This window comes from Thamnophis sirtalis, unplaced genomic scaffold (genome assembly GCF_051295495.1).
Source record: "Thamnophis sirtalis isolate CommonGarterSnake01/CBP01778 unplaced genomic scaffold, rThaSir2_p1.2 scaffold_2, whole genome shotgun sequence".
Lineage (NCBI taxonomy): Eukaryota > Metazoa > Chordata > Lepidosauria > Squamata > Natricidae > Thamnophis > Thamnophis sirtalis.
In genome coordinates, this window is record NW_028261382.1 from 62008076 (window position 1) to 62023768 (window position 15693).

Below are 15693 nucleotides of genomic sequence, written 5' to 3' on the forward strand. Positions count from 1 at the left end.
CCCAGACTCCAGGACTGGCCCATCTTCCTCCCCAACCTCCTCACTGTCCGAATCTGCTGCCAGCTCTCCTACATGTCTGGAGGACAGTAACCCCACCAACCCGCCCCCCAGGTCTTGCATGCTATAAGCAATGAATTCAAACCCTTAAAAAAAAAAAGCCAGGCCCAATTTCTCTGGGTTGCACTTAACCTGCTGAAGGATAGAAGATGGAATTCAAAAGAAATTCCTGGGTATTTTACAACTTGGGTACGGATCCCAAGCTGGCAATTCACATTTCGACCAGAAGCAAACAGCCCAGCCTACTAAAAATGAACATTTATCTACATTAAATATTGGCAAGACTGCCATCGAGGCCAAAGATGTATTACATCACGTGTGCCTGGCGTTTTTAAATAAAAAAGTGAACGTCGAACCTGTTACAAAATAAAGGAACTGTATAACATAACCCCACGAAAGTATCTTGCAAAAACACAGTTTTATGTAACAGGTACAGCCAACCTTATCAAGTACAGTAAGAGACAGCAGAGGTGTGGATGCAGCCCTGGTGTTAAGCTAGTGATGGCTACAAAAATTATTTTTAATCGCTGTTAAACGAGGATCTGTTTCTCAAGTTGTCCCACTGGAGTTTATTCCAGGTATTCCAGGTAGTCCTCGACTTATGACCACAACCAAGGCCAAAATTTCCATTGCTAAACAAGGCGGTTGCTAAGTGACCTTTGCCCCATTTATATGAACTTTCTGGCCATGGTTGTTAAGTGAATCGCAGCAGTTATTAAGCTAGCAACATGGTTGTTAAGTGTATCTGGCTTCCCCCACTGCTCCCCAAAAGTTCGCAAGGTTGGGACACAGCAATGGTCATAAATATGAGTTGCCAGACGACTGAACTTTGATCCTGTGACCAGAGGGATGCTGCAATGGTTATAAGAGTGAAAAACGGTCACCGGTCTCTTTTTTCATCATCATTGTAATTTCAAATTGTTGTAAATTGAGAATTGCCTGGAATCCTCAGAAAGTTAGTGGAGATTGCTGTTGTGGCTCACCAGCAGTCAGTGGAGCTGGCAGCAGATTCGGACAGTGAGGAGGTTGGGGAGGAACATGGGCCAGTCCTGGAGTTTGGGGAAGACTCTGATGAGGGCTGTGGATCAGGGGCAGAGAGGGGGACAGAGCCATATGCCAGCTGTCAGCTGCCTTCAGAGTCAGACATCAGTGAGGCAGAAGAACAGCTGGAGCCTCTTCCCAGTGTGCACATGCACAGAGTTGCCAGACAAAGGGAACAGCTAAAGAACAGGGGTCGACTTGGGAGTAAGGCCACAGGTGGATGATGAATGGTCCCTCCCAAAGGGAATAAAAGAAGAGCGAAAGGAAAGTGGAGTTTGCAGGAGACCATTAGTTCGCTTCATTGGTTCGTGACTCTCTGAGACTCCTTGCCGGATTTTGCAGATCTCGGCCTGGCAACTCTCCAAGCCAGATGAGGTCTGTGACTATAAATCCTCCCTCAAAAGACTTTGCTGGATGTGAATGAGCAGAATTCACAGTCAATTAATAAAAGGGTTTTTTGTCAGGAACCAGGAGTTTGCTTCAGGCTCTTGGGAAGCCTCGGTCAGAACAATTGCTGGATTAAAACACAAATTTATACCTACATCCTTTTTGCCTTCTTGCCCTCTAAAACCTCTGACTCTCCTCTCGCGATGGTTACAGCTGTCAAACCCCCCAAAGTTAAAAAATAATAATGAACTGATAGATTTGTTGCGCACAGAGCCAAGACATAACCTGACAAGTTAACAGCATCATCGGCAAACGCAGGTTCCTGGTTGTCCATCTGCTTACTCCATTACAAAAACTGACACGTTTAAAGCCCTTATAAATAAAATATTGCTTTGCAAGTCATTACAGTAGAAAGCCTTGCTCCAAAAGGAAGACAACAGAGGCACTGGCGTGGCCCTGAATTCATTTCCAATCAGAGCTCATTCATCCAGGAATTGATTCTTGTTAGCAACAAGCAGGTTTTATTTAAAGGGGGATAAGGAAGCTCAAAACAAAAGACAACTTAAGTAGCGTTCGAAAGCTCAGTAGGGTTCCAGCAATTAATATTTTAAAAACCCAATAGTAGGACAGGGAAAACAAAGAATCATCGTTTGGTTCATTTCTACTTTTTGGGGACGATGACAGAGGATGTTAAAATTATTACTGTAAGTAAAGAGAAGGGGTCTTACCTTATCGTCAATATCGCTCTCACTGTCACACTGTAAATTGAAAAAAAAGAGAAAGGAAAAGAAAGTTTCAGTTATAATTGGTAGGGGGAAAAAATCACGTGCACCCAGGTGTAATTCCCCACTAAATCCCCTACTTTTCCTCTCTTCTAGAAAATCCTTGTGTCAAAGATATACCTATCTATATAAAAGTGAAATACCACTCACGCATCATCACAAAATTTCCAGAACTGTAAAGCCTACAACCTTGAAATTTGGCATGCATGTTCCTCTTGGCTTCTAGGTGCTCGCTAAGAAAGGATTTTTCGAAATGGCCATCAGATCATTAGTATTTCTTATATTATTATTAACACGCTCTGATGCTAAGGAGTTAGACGTTCTACTCTCCCTCCCCACCTGAAAAGAATTCTATTCCAACTGCCACTTGGGTGTGGGCATGGCCAGCACGTGACTCATCCCACCTGGGGGCTGGGAGTTTAGACATTTTATTCCCCCCACCTGAAAAAAATGCTCTGAGGCAAAGGACTTAGACTGAGGGAGAGAAGGGGATAAGATAGGAGAGGCCTCTGTGGGGCAAGCCTGAGGGAGAGAAGGGGAGAGGAGAGGCCGATCATAACTATTCATTAATTTACAAGCTGTAACTGTCGATTTATCAAGCCCGATCACATAGTTTCGTAGCGAAGCATGGGTATCCAGCTAGTACGTACGTACAATAGCAATAGCAATAGCAGTTAGACTTATATACCGCTTCATAGGGCTTTCAGCCCTCTCTAAGCGGTTTACAGAGTCAGCATATTGCCCCCAACAACAATCCGGGTCCTCATTTTACCCACCTCGAAAGGATGGAAGGCTGAGTCAACCCTGAGCCGGTGAGATTTGAACAGCCGAACTGCAGAAGTGCAGTCAGCTGAAGTAGCCTGCAGTGCTGCATTTAACCACTGCGCCACCTTGGCTCTTTAACACACACACACACACACACACACACACACACTACTATCTTCATCTCTCAGGCCCTTTTCCATCTCACGAGCCAACCACAGAATGTTTTAGTTTCAGCACTGCTAAATTTCAGCTTTCGGATGATTTCACTGAGTCTATTGAATCCTGTGGGCCAAAAATGGTCAGCATGGAAGATCTTTGATCTCCCTTCTACAACTCCTGAAGTTTCTTTTAACCCAGGTGTCAGTTTCCTGACATTTTGTTAGTTCAAAGATTTCTTTAGTAGGAGTGCCGGCAGCCCTAGTAAAAACATTTCTCTCTCACCGCAGGCTAACAGGTCTGTCCGGCAGGGAGATGAATAGTTGTTTGCCACATCTATTGATCTCCACCCCCTGCCTTTTATCCCCAGAGCTAGGGTGGAGGTTCTGTAGCAGCGGTGGCTCCCTTGTCCCAAGGACCAGCCCATAGATTTCCACTGCCCTCCTCTCCTCTGCCTTCTGTGCAACTGCATCTCAGGCACCAGACCCAGCTGTTGACTCTCCATCTGAGGACTGATGGACGGCCCAAGCTCCGACCTTCCCCCCGTCTCTCTTTCTGTCTCTCCCTCTCCCCCCACCCTCTATCTGCCAGCTCCATTCCCTCTTCCCCCTCGGAGCTCCCAGATTGCCCTGATTCTGACCCTGACTCCCAGGTCTTCTCCTCCTCCTCTGATTCGACTGCTGGAGGAGCTGGCGGGCGACAGGCCACACCAACAGCAATTGGCCCTTATCCAGCTGAACCTCTGTGTTCAACCCCCCCCCCCACACCCATAAAGCAAGTTCATTTAGTTCATTTCATTTAGTTCATTTATTAAGATTTATAGGCCGCCCTTTTCCCTGAGGGGACTCAGGGCGGCTTACAATCACAAGGGAAGGGGGTGCAGTATCAAAGGACAAAACAAAATGTGAACAAAGAAAAAAATAAAAACACAACTTTCGTTCAGCAATCAACACTCGGGCGGGTAACTTGGAAACCTATCCCCAGGCCTGCTGGGAGAGCCAGATCTTGAGGGCTGCGCGGAAGGTCTGGATGGTGGTGAGGGTACGAATCTCAACGGGGAGATCGTTCCACAGGGTCGGAGCTGCAACAGAAAAGGCTCTCCTCCGTGTAGTCGCCAGTCGACATTGACTGGCAGATGGAATTCGGAGGAGGCCCAGTCTGTGCGATCTAGTTGGTCGAAGGGAGGTAGTCGGCAGGAGGCGGTCTCTCAAGTACCCAGATCCACTACCATGGAGTGCTTTAAAGGTGGTCATCAGTACCCTGAAGCATACCCGGAGACCGACAGGTAGCCAGTGCAGCTCGCGGAGGATGGGTGTAACGTGGGCGAACCGCGGTGCGCCCACTATCACTCGCGCGGCTGCATTCTGGATTAACTGTAGTCGCCGGATGCACTTCAAGGGCAACCCCATGTAGAGCCCATTGCAGTATTCCAGCCTAGAGATCACAAGGAAAGCCTTCGAGTCGTTTTTACACCAAACACACTTACTAGCTTGGCAAATGAACCGCCCATGTTTTCAGCCGCACATATGGCAGGATAATCACAGGTTGGGATGCTTCAGGATGCACCGAGCTGAGTCGCTGGAGATGGGAGAAGCATTACCACCTCGCCACGTAAAAAAAATAAAATAGCGCTATTTGGATTGCTATCCGGGCAAAGAAAATGACCTCCGAACAGCAGGGGGTTTTTCTCCATTAAACTCGAAAGTTTCCCCCTCGAATGCAAATGTGCTCGCTCGCTCGCTCAACAAGAGCCATCTCTCCAGCTGGATGGTTTTAGCCAAAGGATAGGAATAAATACACCCTTTCACGTAGCATTGTCAAAAGACCCAACCCTGGAGAGAAATCCTGAACTACCAGGTTTCTTTTTACAATCTCCTTGGAGAGCAATTGCACAGTCTGGTTCCCATCAAAACCGATCCAAAGGCCAATCAATTTCCTAGGGGGACCGAGTGAGCAGTTATCGCTGCATCAAGTCGAATGGGTTCTGGAACCATCGGGAGACACGTTCTGACAACGGAATAACACCCATGTTGTGAATTAGGCTTAGGGTGGGTGGGAAACCAGGATAGAAATAAAATTTGGGGACTGGCTCCATAGGAGAATGGAAAGAGACCGTCACTGGGATCTAAGTTTCTTTCTTTCTTTCTTTCTTTCTTTCTTTCTTTCTTTCTTTCTTTCTTTCTTTCTTTCTTTCTTTCTTTCTTCTTCTTTCTTTCTTTCTCCCCCTCCCTCCTTTCTTTTTGTAAAGTTTTATTCATAAGCATTTTTGAACACAGTGTATTGTCAGGGTATACCGTGTTTTCCCGAAAACAAGACAGGGTCTTATTTTCTTTTGACCCCTGAAATAAACACTTGGCCTTATTTTCGGGGAGGCCTTATTATTTTTGAGGTGCAGGAGGCCCCCTTAACCTCGGCCCGCAGATCAGCAGATCCAGAGAGGGCCAGAAGTTCTGTCTCTGTTTCTGACACACTCTTGCCAGCCCTAGCGTCTCTTGGCCAGCCGCTCTTTTGGCATCCGCCACTAAGAGAAGGGGCGCAGGGTTTGCGGGAATGGACTCTGTGAAACCGTTCCGCATGGATGGCAGGTGCATGTGGGGCGCATGGGGCATGTTCCCCCCCTTCCCCCAGGAAGTGGTGGGGACTGTCTGCACATACATTTACATATTTTAGGGGAGGTCTTATTGTAGCACATGCGCTCAAAAGCCTGATTGGGCTTATTATCTGGGGAGGTCTTATTTTGGGGGGAACCAGGGTACTATTTACAAACTTCTCCTTAGTTTTAGGTTGCTTCTCTCCTTGGTTAGTTTCCATCCCTTGTTTTTCGTTTTGCCTATTGGTGCTTTGGAAAATATTTTGACCGCCCCTAATCTTTGCAGGTTCCCATCTCAAGTATGTGCTAGTCGTTCCCAACTCTAGGGGCCAGTGCTTATCTCCATTTCAAAGCCGAAGAGCCAGTGCTGTCCGAAGACGTCTCCATGGTCATTTGGCCGGCATGACTCAACTCAGAAGGCGCATGGAACGCTGTTACCTTCCCACCAAAGGTGGTACCTATTTTTCTACTTGCATTTTTTATGTGCTTTCGAACTGCTAGGTTGGCAGAAGCTGAGACAAGGAGAGGGAGCTCACTCTGTTACATAGTGTTAGGGATTCGAACCGCCGAGCTACCGACTTTTCTGATCAATAACCTCAGCGTCTTAGCCACCGTGTCCTTCTAAGACTATAAGACTTACAGTCCTATAAGACTAGACATACCCAATTCTTGCAGCCATTTTTCGTACGTTTCACCTCTTTCTCAATTAAATAGTTTCCCCTCCGCTCTTTGCAGGCCAGATTTTAAGGCAAGGTTGATAATTCTTGCATTTGTTTATTTTCTCAGGATGCTGAATTCTGGGAAGGCCACTCCTAATTTCTTATTCTCCGCTTGCGTGGTATTGAATGTTTAAATGCAGATTTTAAAATGGGAGACCCAACCCGTTTCAGGTCTTCTAGCTTTAGTTGTTTTCCTAATGTTATCTAAGCTTTTTTTTTTTAAAGAAAACACTAAATAGCTGCTTTCTGATTAAAGATGTACACTCCCCCCCCCCAAGGAATTTAACAGGTGAAGGAGGGAGGGAGGGGGTAGAGTTCCTTTCCATCTTTTAACCACAATGGGACAAAAGCCCTGTTGTCAAAATACACAGCTCAAGAAAAGTTGAAGAATGTCAAGGACAGACAGCTCTGACAGATAAAGGCCTCAATTACCTGCATTTTCCTCCAGGCTGTTAAAGCTCCCCCTGTTTATAAGGAAATCTGCAAACAGTCCATTGTATTTTGTTCATAAGGGCTTGTAAAGGGATTATGGTAGAACGGTGCCAATTGCCGCTTAATTCTGCCAAAAATGTTTCTAAAGAAGATCTTAATTGGCCTGGTTTTTTTTTTTTTTACTCCCCTCTAAAAGTAATGACAAGTGTAATCCTCCGTTCAGCAAAAGGGGAATTTAAGAAGGAAAAAAAAAGAAAAGTGAAGGGAAGGGAAGAGAAAAACAAAAAAAGTAAACCGAGGAGGAAGGCAGGAAAGAAAGAAGGAAGAAAGGAAGGAAAGAATGGAAGGAAGGAAAGGAAGAAAAGGAGGGAGAGAAAGAAGGGAAAGAGAAGCAGGAAGGAGGAAGATAGGGAGGAAAGGAAGGAACAGAGGGAGGGAGGGGAGGAAGGAAAGAAAGAAAGAGGAAGGAAGGGAGAGAGAGATAGAAGCAGGAAGGAAGAAGGGAGAGAGGAAGGGAGGAAGGAAGGAAGGAAAGGGAGGGAGGGAGGGAGAGAAGGAAGGGAAAGAGGAACAGGAAGGAAGGAGGAAGGGAACAGGAGAGGAAGGAACTGAGGGAGGGAGGGAAGGAAAGGAAGGAAGGAAGGAAGGAAGGGAAGGGAAGGAGGGAAGGAAGGAAGGAAGGAGTAACAACTGGGTGTGTGAATTAAGGAGTTTATTTCTTTCTTTGAATTTTATATTTCTTAACCGCCCATCTCTATCAAAGAGGGGCTGTTTGGGAGATGCCCATGGAAAGGGTCTCTAGCTGCAAAAATGAAAACCAGATCACCTGCGCCTGATTTACGGGAAACGCCCAAACCCAGCCTTTCATTATCAGATGGGAGGAGAACCAGGAACCCCTGCCAAAAACCCAAACCTGCACAAAGAAACCAAGGCACGGAGAGGCAGCGCTCTCATTTATTCACCTACAAAACCCCCATGGAGGCCTCTGTCCACCTGCGCCACCTGGCCCATTATCCTTTAGCAGGAGAGCCCTGTGGAGGGGACAGCGGGCATCTGTCATTTCCTGCCACCCAGGGACAAAAAAGAGCTATTAGCGGCTCCAAGCTGTACATCAAGCCATGCCACTAAGCGGAAAATGTTCTCTGCTGAACTAGACGGCTCACCCGGAGACTGAACACGGCTACAGAGAAGCCTCGGCATAGTTGAGCTGACATGAAGCATCCTTCCCTTGAGGCCTCTTCCTGGCACATTCTGGGGACCAAGACCTCCAGGAGCCTCAGTGGTTAGAGTGCAGTACTGCAGGCTGACTTCTGCTGCCTGCCGGCTGCCTGCAGTTCAACAGTTCAAATCTCACCAGGCTCAAGATTGAACGCTTGCTTCCTTCCTTCCTTCCTTTCCTTCCTTCCTTTCTTCCTTCCCACAATGGTTAGAATGCAGTATTGTAGGCTAACTCTACCCAATGCCAGCAGTTCAATTCTCACCAGGCTCAAGATTGACCCTTCCTTCCTTCCTTCCTTCCTTCCTTCCTTCCTTCCTTCCTTCCTTCCTTCCTTCCTTCCTTCCCACAATGATTAGAATGCAGTATTGCAGGCTAACTCTACCCAGTGCCAGCAGTTCGATTGTCACCAGGCTCAAGGTTGACTTGACCTTCCTTCCTTCCTTCCTTCCTTCCTTCCTTCCTTCCTTCCTTCCTTCCTTCCTTCCTTCCTTCCCACAATGGTTAGAATGCAGTATTGCAGGCTACTTCTATCCAGTGCCAGCAGTTCGATCCTAACTGGCTCAAGGTTGACTGAGCCTTCAGTCCTTCCGAGGTGGGTAAAATGATGACCCAGATTGTTGGGGGCAAGAGGTTGACTCTTTAAACCGCTTAGAGAGGCCTGGGAAGCACTGTAAAGCGGTATATAAGTCTAAGTGCTAAGTGCTATTGCTAAGAAGAAGAAGAGTTCCAACAGAGTTGTAAAGAACCTTGGGGGGTCATCTAGTCCAACCTGCTGCTTTATACCAGTGAGTCAGGCCGTACCAGGACTATATCTGCAGAGGTTTGAGGTGATGGGGGAGAGGAAGCAGCCAGCAGAATCAAGAGCTAAACAGACAGGGGACAAAGGAGACTATGGGACCCGGGGCAGCTTCCACACATTACGCATCCTTCCCAAACTGCCAAATAAAGAGAAAAAAAGAAAAACCACCCACGACACACGATTGCCAAGCTTCCTCTTGCCAAGCTTCCTCGGAGGGGAGCCCTGATTGATGGCTGCAATTTGGCCATGGCTTAAGGTCCCTCCAGTTGTTTTTTTCCCCCTGCTGGCAAGGAAGGTTGAGCTGCTTGCTGCTGCAGCTCAGGGAGAAAAAAGCACAAGCCAAGAGATGATATTATTATTATTATTGCTGTTGTTGTTGTTATTATTATTATACAATTGTATCACAGCGGCCAGTTGTTTCGCCGGATTTGGCATTGGTTACTACTAGGGCGTCGTAACGTATTTTCGTAATATGCGTGCATATCCAAGCAGTGCAGCTTTTTGCAGTTGACTGATGGTGATTTTGTCAATTTTTAACTGTTTTAAATATAATTCCAGTGCTTTTGGAATAGCACCCAGTGTGCCAATTACCACTGGAATTACCACTGCTGGTTTGTGCCATAGTATCTGAATTTCGATTTTTAAGTCCTGGTATTTTGTGATTTTTTTCATGTTCCTTCTCAGCGACCCTGCTATCACCTGGTATTGCAATGTCTATCATTGTGACCTTATTTTTCTCAACCAGTGTGATGACTGGTGTATTATGCGCCAGTATTTTGTCCGTTTGTATACGGAAATCCCACAAGATCTTGACCATCTGATTTTCGGTGACTTTTTCAGGCTGATGTTCCCACCAGTTTGTTGCTGTTTTCATATTATAATTTCCAATGGATCATTTGTGCTACTGAATTGTGCCGCAATTTATAATCAGTCTGCGCGATTTTTTTACAGCAGCTGAGTATGTGATCACATTATTATTATAAAATTATATCACAGCAGCCAGTTGTTTCACCGGATTTGGCATTGGTTACTAGTCGGGCCCCACCCAGGGGCCTAGGACGTCGTAACGTATTTTCATAATGTGAGTGCAGATCCAAGCAGTGCGGCTTTTTGCATTTGACTGATGATGATTTTGTCAACTTTTAACTGTTTTAAATGTAATTCCAGTGCTTTTGGAATAGCACCCAGTGTGCCAATTACCACTGGAATTAATTATTATACAATTGTATCACAGCGGCCAGTTGTTTCGCTGGATTTGGCATTGGTTACTAGTCAGGCCCCACCCAGGGGCCTAGGACGTCATAAGGTATTTTCGTAATATACGTGCAGATCCAAGCAGTGCGGCTTTTTGCATTTGACTGATGGTGATTTTGTCAATTTTTAACTGTTTTAAATGTAATTCCAGTGCTTTTGGAATAGCACCCAGTGTGCCAATTACCACTGGAATTACCACTGCTGGTTTGTGCCATAGTCGTTGAATTTCGATTTTTAAGTCCTGGTATTTTGCGATTTTTTCATGTTCCTTCTCGGCGACCCTGCCATCCCCTGGTATTGCGATGTCTATGATTGTGACCTTATTTTTCTCAACCAGTGTGATGTCTGGTGTATTATGCGCCAGTATTTTGTCGGTTTGTATACGGAAATCCCACAAGATCTTGACCATCTGATTTTCGGTGACTTTTTCAGGCTGATGTTCCCACCAGTTTGTTGCTGTTTTAATATTATAATTTTTGCACAAATTCCAGTGGATCATTTGTGCTACTGAATTGTGCTGCAATTTATAATCAGTCTGCGTGATTTTTTTACAGCAGCTGAGGATGTGATCAACAGTTTCATCAGCTTCTTTGCAAAGTCTGCATTGGCATCATCAGAGGATTTTTTGATTTTGGCCTTAATGGCATTTGTGCGGATAGCTTGTTCTTGCGCAGCCAGGATTAGTGACTCTGTTTCTTTCTTTAATGTACCTGTTGTTAACCATAACCAAGTTTGTTCACTGTCCACTTTATCTTTTACTTTTTCCAGAAATTGGCCATGCAGTGCTTTGTTCTGCCAACTCTCCATTCTTGATTTTATCACATCTTTTCTGTATTCTTGTTTCGTCTGTTGGGCCTTCAGTAGATTTTTGTTCTTTACTTCGATTAATAGATGTTCTTGACTTTCTTTTAAGTAATCAGCCAGTGCATGTTTTTCTTCTTCAACTGTTTGCTTCACTTGTAATAATCCTCTGCCACCTGATTTTCGGGGCACATATAGTCTATCAGTATCACCACGTGGATGTAAACTGTAGTGCATTGTCATTAGTTTCCTGGTTTTTCGGTCCAAAAGGTCCAAATCAGCTTGTGTCCAGTTAACTATACCAGCTGTGTATCTTATAACTGGTATTTATGGCCTTGATTGTATTTCCACCATTCAATTTAGATTTCAAAATTTTCCTAACTCTGTTGGTGTACTCTCGCCTGACAATAGTTTTTACTTCTCCATGCTTGATATTATCCAACTGCAGAATGCCTAAGTATTTGTAGGCTTCATTTTCTTTGCATTTAATTAATTGGCCATTGGGCATTTCAATTCCCTCACATGCAATGATTTTGCCCCTTTTTATGGATACAGTGGCACATTTTTCCATGCCAAACTGCATTGAAATATCGGTGCTGAATACTCGGACTGTGTTTGTCAATGATTGGATTTCTATTTCTGACTTTCCATAGAGTTTCAAATCATCCATATATAGTAAATGCGAAATTTTTTCAGCTTCTTTGACTGTTTGGTAGCCTAATTTCATTTTTTTAAAGATTACTGATAGTGGGATCATTGCGATGATGAAGAGAAGAGGTCAAAGTGAGTCACCCTGGAAAATTCCTCGCTTGATATTAACCATTCTGTAGATCTCATTCCCTACTGCCAACTCAGTTCTCCATTGTTTCATCGCCTTTTCAGTAAAGGATGTAATATTTTTGCTAATGCCAGTTGTTTTATGATCCAACTATGTGGCAGTGAGTCAAATGCCTTTTTGTAATCAATCCAACCATATTCAAGTTCATTTTTCTGTTCTTACAATTTTCTAATATCATTTTATCAATTAGGAGCTGATCTTTTGTGCCCCTGCTCCTTCTTTTGTTGCCTTTTTGCTCTACTGACAAGATGTTGTTTGTTTCCAAATAATCCATCATGTTATCTGCAATAATGCCTGTGAGTAATTTGAAGGTTGTTGGCAAGCATGTTATTGGTCTGTAGTTTTCAGGTGTTGTTCCTTTAGTTGCATCTTTCTGAATCAAGTATGTTTTTCCAGTTGTCAACCATTTATCAATTTGGCCTTTTTGTAAAATTTCATTCAGTTGCCTGGCCAATATTGCATGTAAACTGGTCAGATATTTGAGCCAGAAACCATGTAATTGGTCCTTTCCAGGTGATGTCCAATTCTTTACCTTTTTTACTCGATTTTTGACCATCTCAGTTGTTATTTCTAATACTTGCATTTGTTTGTTGCCAATACTTTTCTCAAAGTCATGTATCCACTTTGCTTCCTTATTGTAGTCCTTTGCATTTTCCCACAATTCTTTCCAGAATTCAATTGTGGCCTGTTTTTCTGGTTTTTCACTTCGAAATTGTTGATTTTGTTTATATTGGATGATTCGTGCCTCATATCTTTCAATTTTTCTAGCTGTTGCTGTTATCTGCTGTTTTACAATCTCTACAGCTTCATTGATGTTTCTTGTATCCAATCTATATCTTCTGATTAGCCGATCTATGATTTTGTTGTTTTTAAGCTGTTGCTCATGCATGTTCTTTAAGTTACTAGCATCTGCCCTTAATTTTTTGACTTTTTGTTCTAATCGGATTTTCCACTTTGGCTTTGATGCCTTTTCTGTTGTGTGACTAGGTACTTTGATTTTAATGCCTAGTTCATTAGTGACTATTACAGCTGCGCTGTACATTAACTGGTTCGTTTCCAAGATGGATCCCGATTCAATTGTTGAAAACACTGCATTAACCATTTTCATGATAGGGGCCAAAATTTTCTTAGGCACAGTTTTTAGTGATGGTAAATGTTGCCTTTCCTCATTAAGCAGAAAATGCTCCATGATCTTATCCTTCAATTCTTTTTGTTTTTGAGTTAGTTCATCAGTTGGTTCAGTGATAACTGGTTCTAGTGGTGGTAGTGTTATTTCCTCCCCGAGAGCTTCTTCTGGGAGTTCTACTATGTCTTTAGTTGTGTCTTGAAGATCAGTTATTTCCGCTTGTGATATTGTTTTTTTGGTTTTGCAATTTGCCTGAATTTCCTCTAGTTCAACTTCACTAAACACTTTATTCCATATAATAAATCGCCTTTGATCTGCTAGTCTTTGTTCACTAACATTTGAATCTGGATAATATTATTATTATTATTATTATTATTATTATTATTATTATTAATATTAATATTATTATTAATATTATTATTATGTTTGAGGGGAGGGTGAGTGGGAGAGAGGAGGAGAGGGAAAAAGAGAGGGAGGGAAGGAAGGAAATGTAATGTTGACTTGAACTCGCCCCAGGCAAGAGAGAGATCCCTGGCTTCAGTAGCTCTTTGACAGGTTGATGAAATTAAACCTGGGGCCTCCCCATAGCTAGACTCCACTCCGGCTCCTGATGGAAAGGAGGGAGAGAGGAAGGGACAGAAGGGGGGGGGGGGAGTGGAGAGCTGCAAGAAACAGATTGAGCCCCCAGGGCAGAAATTTCCTTCCTTTAGCACAACCCCCTCCCCTGTCCATTTTTCACTCGGCAGCATATGTCAGCGCAACCCACGCGTAGAAAGGCAGAGACCCCCACCCTTCTATTCCCCCCCCCTTGCTGCACAGCTGCAGCTGTTAAGGGCATGACAGAGGAGGGGTCTTTCACACACACACACACATACACACACAGGCATCCTGGCTTAATTCAGAGGGTAAATAATGCCTCTAGGTTTTGGTCCCTCTCCCCAATTTGTTTCCTGGATGCTGCTTTAGGCAGGTCCCTATAGATGAGGTTTTGCACCCCGATGTGACCAGCTCTTTGACTCTGCTCAGGGCTCTGATCTGTCACTTTTTCTAGGACAGAGAAGACCCCCCACCCCACCCCCAAAACCCTCCCCCATTCATGTAAGCCTTCTTTAACTTGGAGGGGGGGGGTCTGAATGGCTTTTATATCGGTCATTGTTTTTATATCAACATTTGTAGCGTAAGCCACCCAAAGTCACAGCCAGATTTTTTTGGGGGGGGGGGGTGGAGGGTGGAGGAGGAGGGGGTTGTATAAATTTGACAACAAATACAGTTGTTGAAGGAATACAGGTTGTTGAGGACTAGTGTCTTGGATGGCAGAAGGCATGGCTCTGTCAACTGGCCTGAGACCCCCAATGGGAGTGTGTCATTCTGGAGGTGACTGATGGATCAGATCAGACCTTGGCCATATTTCACTGCTTTTCTGTCAATCTCTGTTTTTTTAAAAAAAAAATAATTTAATGTCTCTATTGTTTTAATGTTTTATAGGGGTGTTTTTACTGAGTGATTGTAAGCCGCCTGGAGTCGCCTTTTGTTAAAGTCCAGCACCTTGGACAGCACCTGACCATATCTCCTCCCTCTCCCTCCCTCAAAATTTCTCTCTCTCTCTCTCTCTCTCTCTTGTTCTCTCTCAATCTCTTTCTGTTTCTTTTTCTCACTCTCAATATCTTTTTCTGTCTCTCTTTCTCTCAATCTGTTTCTTTTTCCTGCTTTCAATCTCTCTCTTTCTCTCAATCACTTTCTGTCTCTCTCACACTTTTTCTATTTTTCTATTTCTCTCTCTCTTCCCCCTCTTTCTCTCTTTCAATCTCTTTCTCTATGTTTCTTTTTTTAACTCAAAATTTCTTTTCTTAGTCTCTCTTCCTCTTAATCTGTTTCTTTTTCCTGCTTTGAACCTCTCTCTTTCTTTCAATCACTCTCTCTCTCTCTCAAACACAATTTTTCTATTTCTCTATCTCTCTCTTTCCCCCCTCTCTTTCAATCTCTTTCCCTGTTTCCTTTTCTAACTCTAAATCTCTTTTTCTTAGTCTCTCTTCCTCTCAATCTGTCTTTTTCCTTTTCAATCGCTCTCTTTCTCTCAATCACTTTCTCTCTCTCAAACACACTTTTTCTATTTCTCTCTCTCTCTCTCTCTTTCCCCCCTTTCTCTCTTTCAATCTCTTTCTCTATGTTTCCTTTTCTAACTCTAAATCGCTTTTTCTTAGTCTCTCTTCCTCTCAATCTGTCTCTTTTTCCTGCTTTCAGTCTCTCTCTTTCTCTCCATCTCTCTCTCTCTCTCTCTCACACACACACACAGACTCAGAAACAGACACACACACACTTTCTCTCGCTCCCCCTCCCCCGCTTATCTCCCCTTCCCCCTATCTCTGTGGGTGTTGAGGAGCTGGTTTTCCTCTCCCCTTCTCCTTTTTTCTTCCCATTTTCAAACACTATTTTTTTTAAATTAAAAAAGTCTCTTTTCAGATCAAGGTCAATTCCTAAAGGACCAGCTGCATTTCCCCCCCAAATGCACAAGCGCACACACAACCACCCTTGTGTATGTGTGTGTGTGTCCCCACCACCGTGGCTGCCTCTCTTTTCCTTAATCTTTGTAAATTAATCAGCAATGCTAGAAGTCATGGCAAGCTGTAGAACATAAAAGGAAGTCCCTGGACACGTTAAACCTAGGATCTATTAAAAGCAAAGTGGGAAGGGGGGAAGGAGAAGAAGAGAGGCGGTGGGTGGGGTAGG

The 15693-nt window shown here is 44.1% G+C and overlaps 1 protein-coding gene across 8 annotated transcripts in view; it reads right to left on the reverse strand.

Moving 5' to 3' along the window:
- FBRSL1 (fibrosin like 1) overlaps positions 1-15693 on the reverse strand; it is a 615070-nt gene that overhangs the window by 226611 nt on the left and 372766 nt on the right. For all 8 annotated transcript variants that reach the window (XM_087705779.1, XM_087705776.1, XM_087705775.1 and 5 more), the window contains exon 5: positions 2214-2243. In XM_087705779.1, the coding sequence (XP_087561905.1) occupies positions 2214-2243 (30 nt within the window). The remainder of the gene's footprint in view (positions 1-2213; positions 2244-15693) is intronic.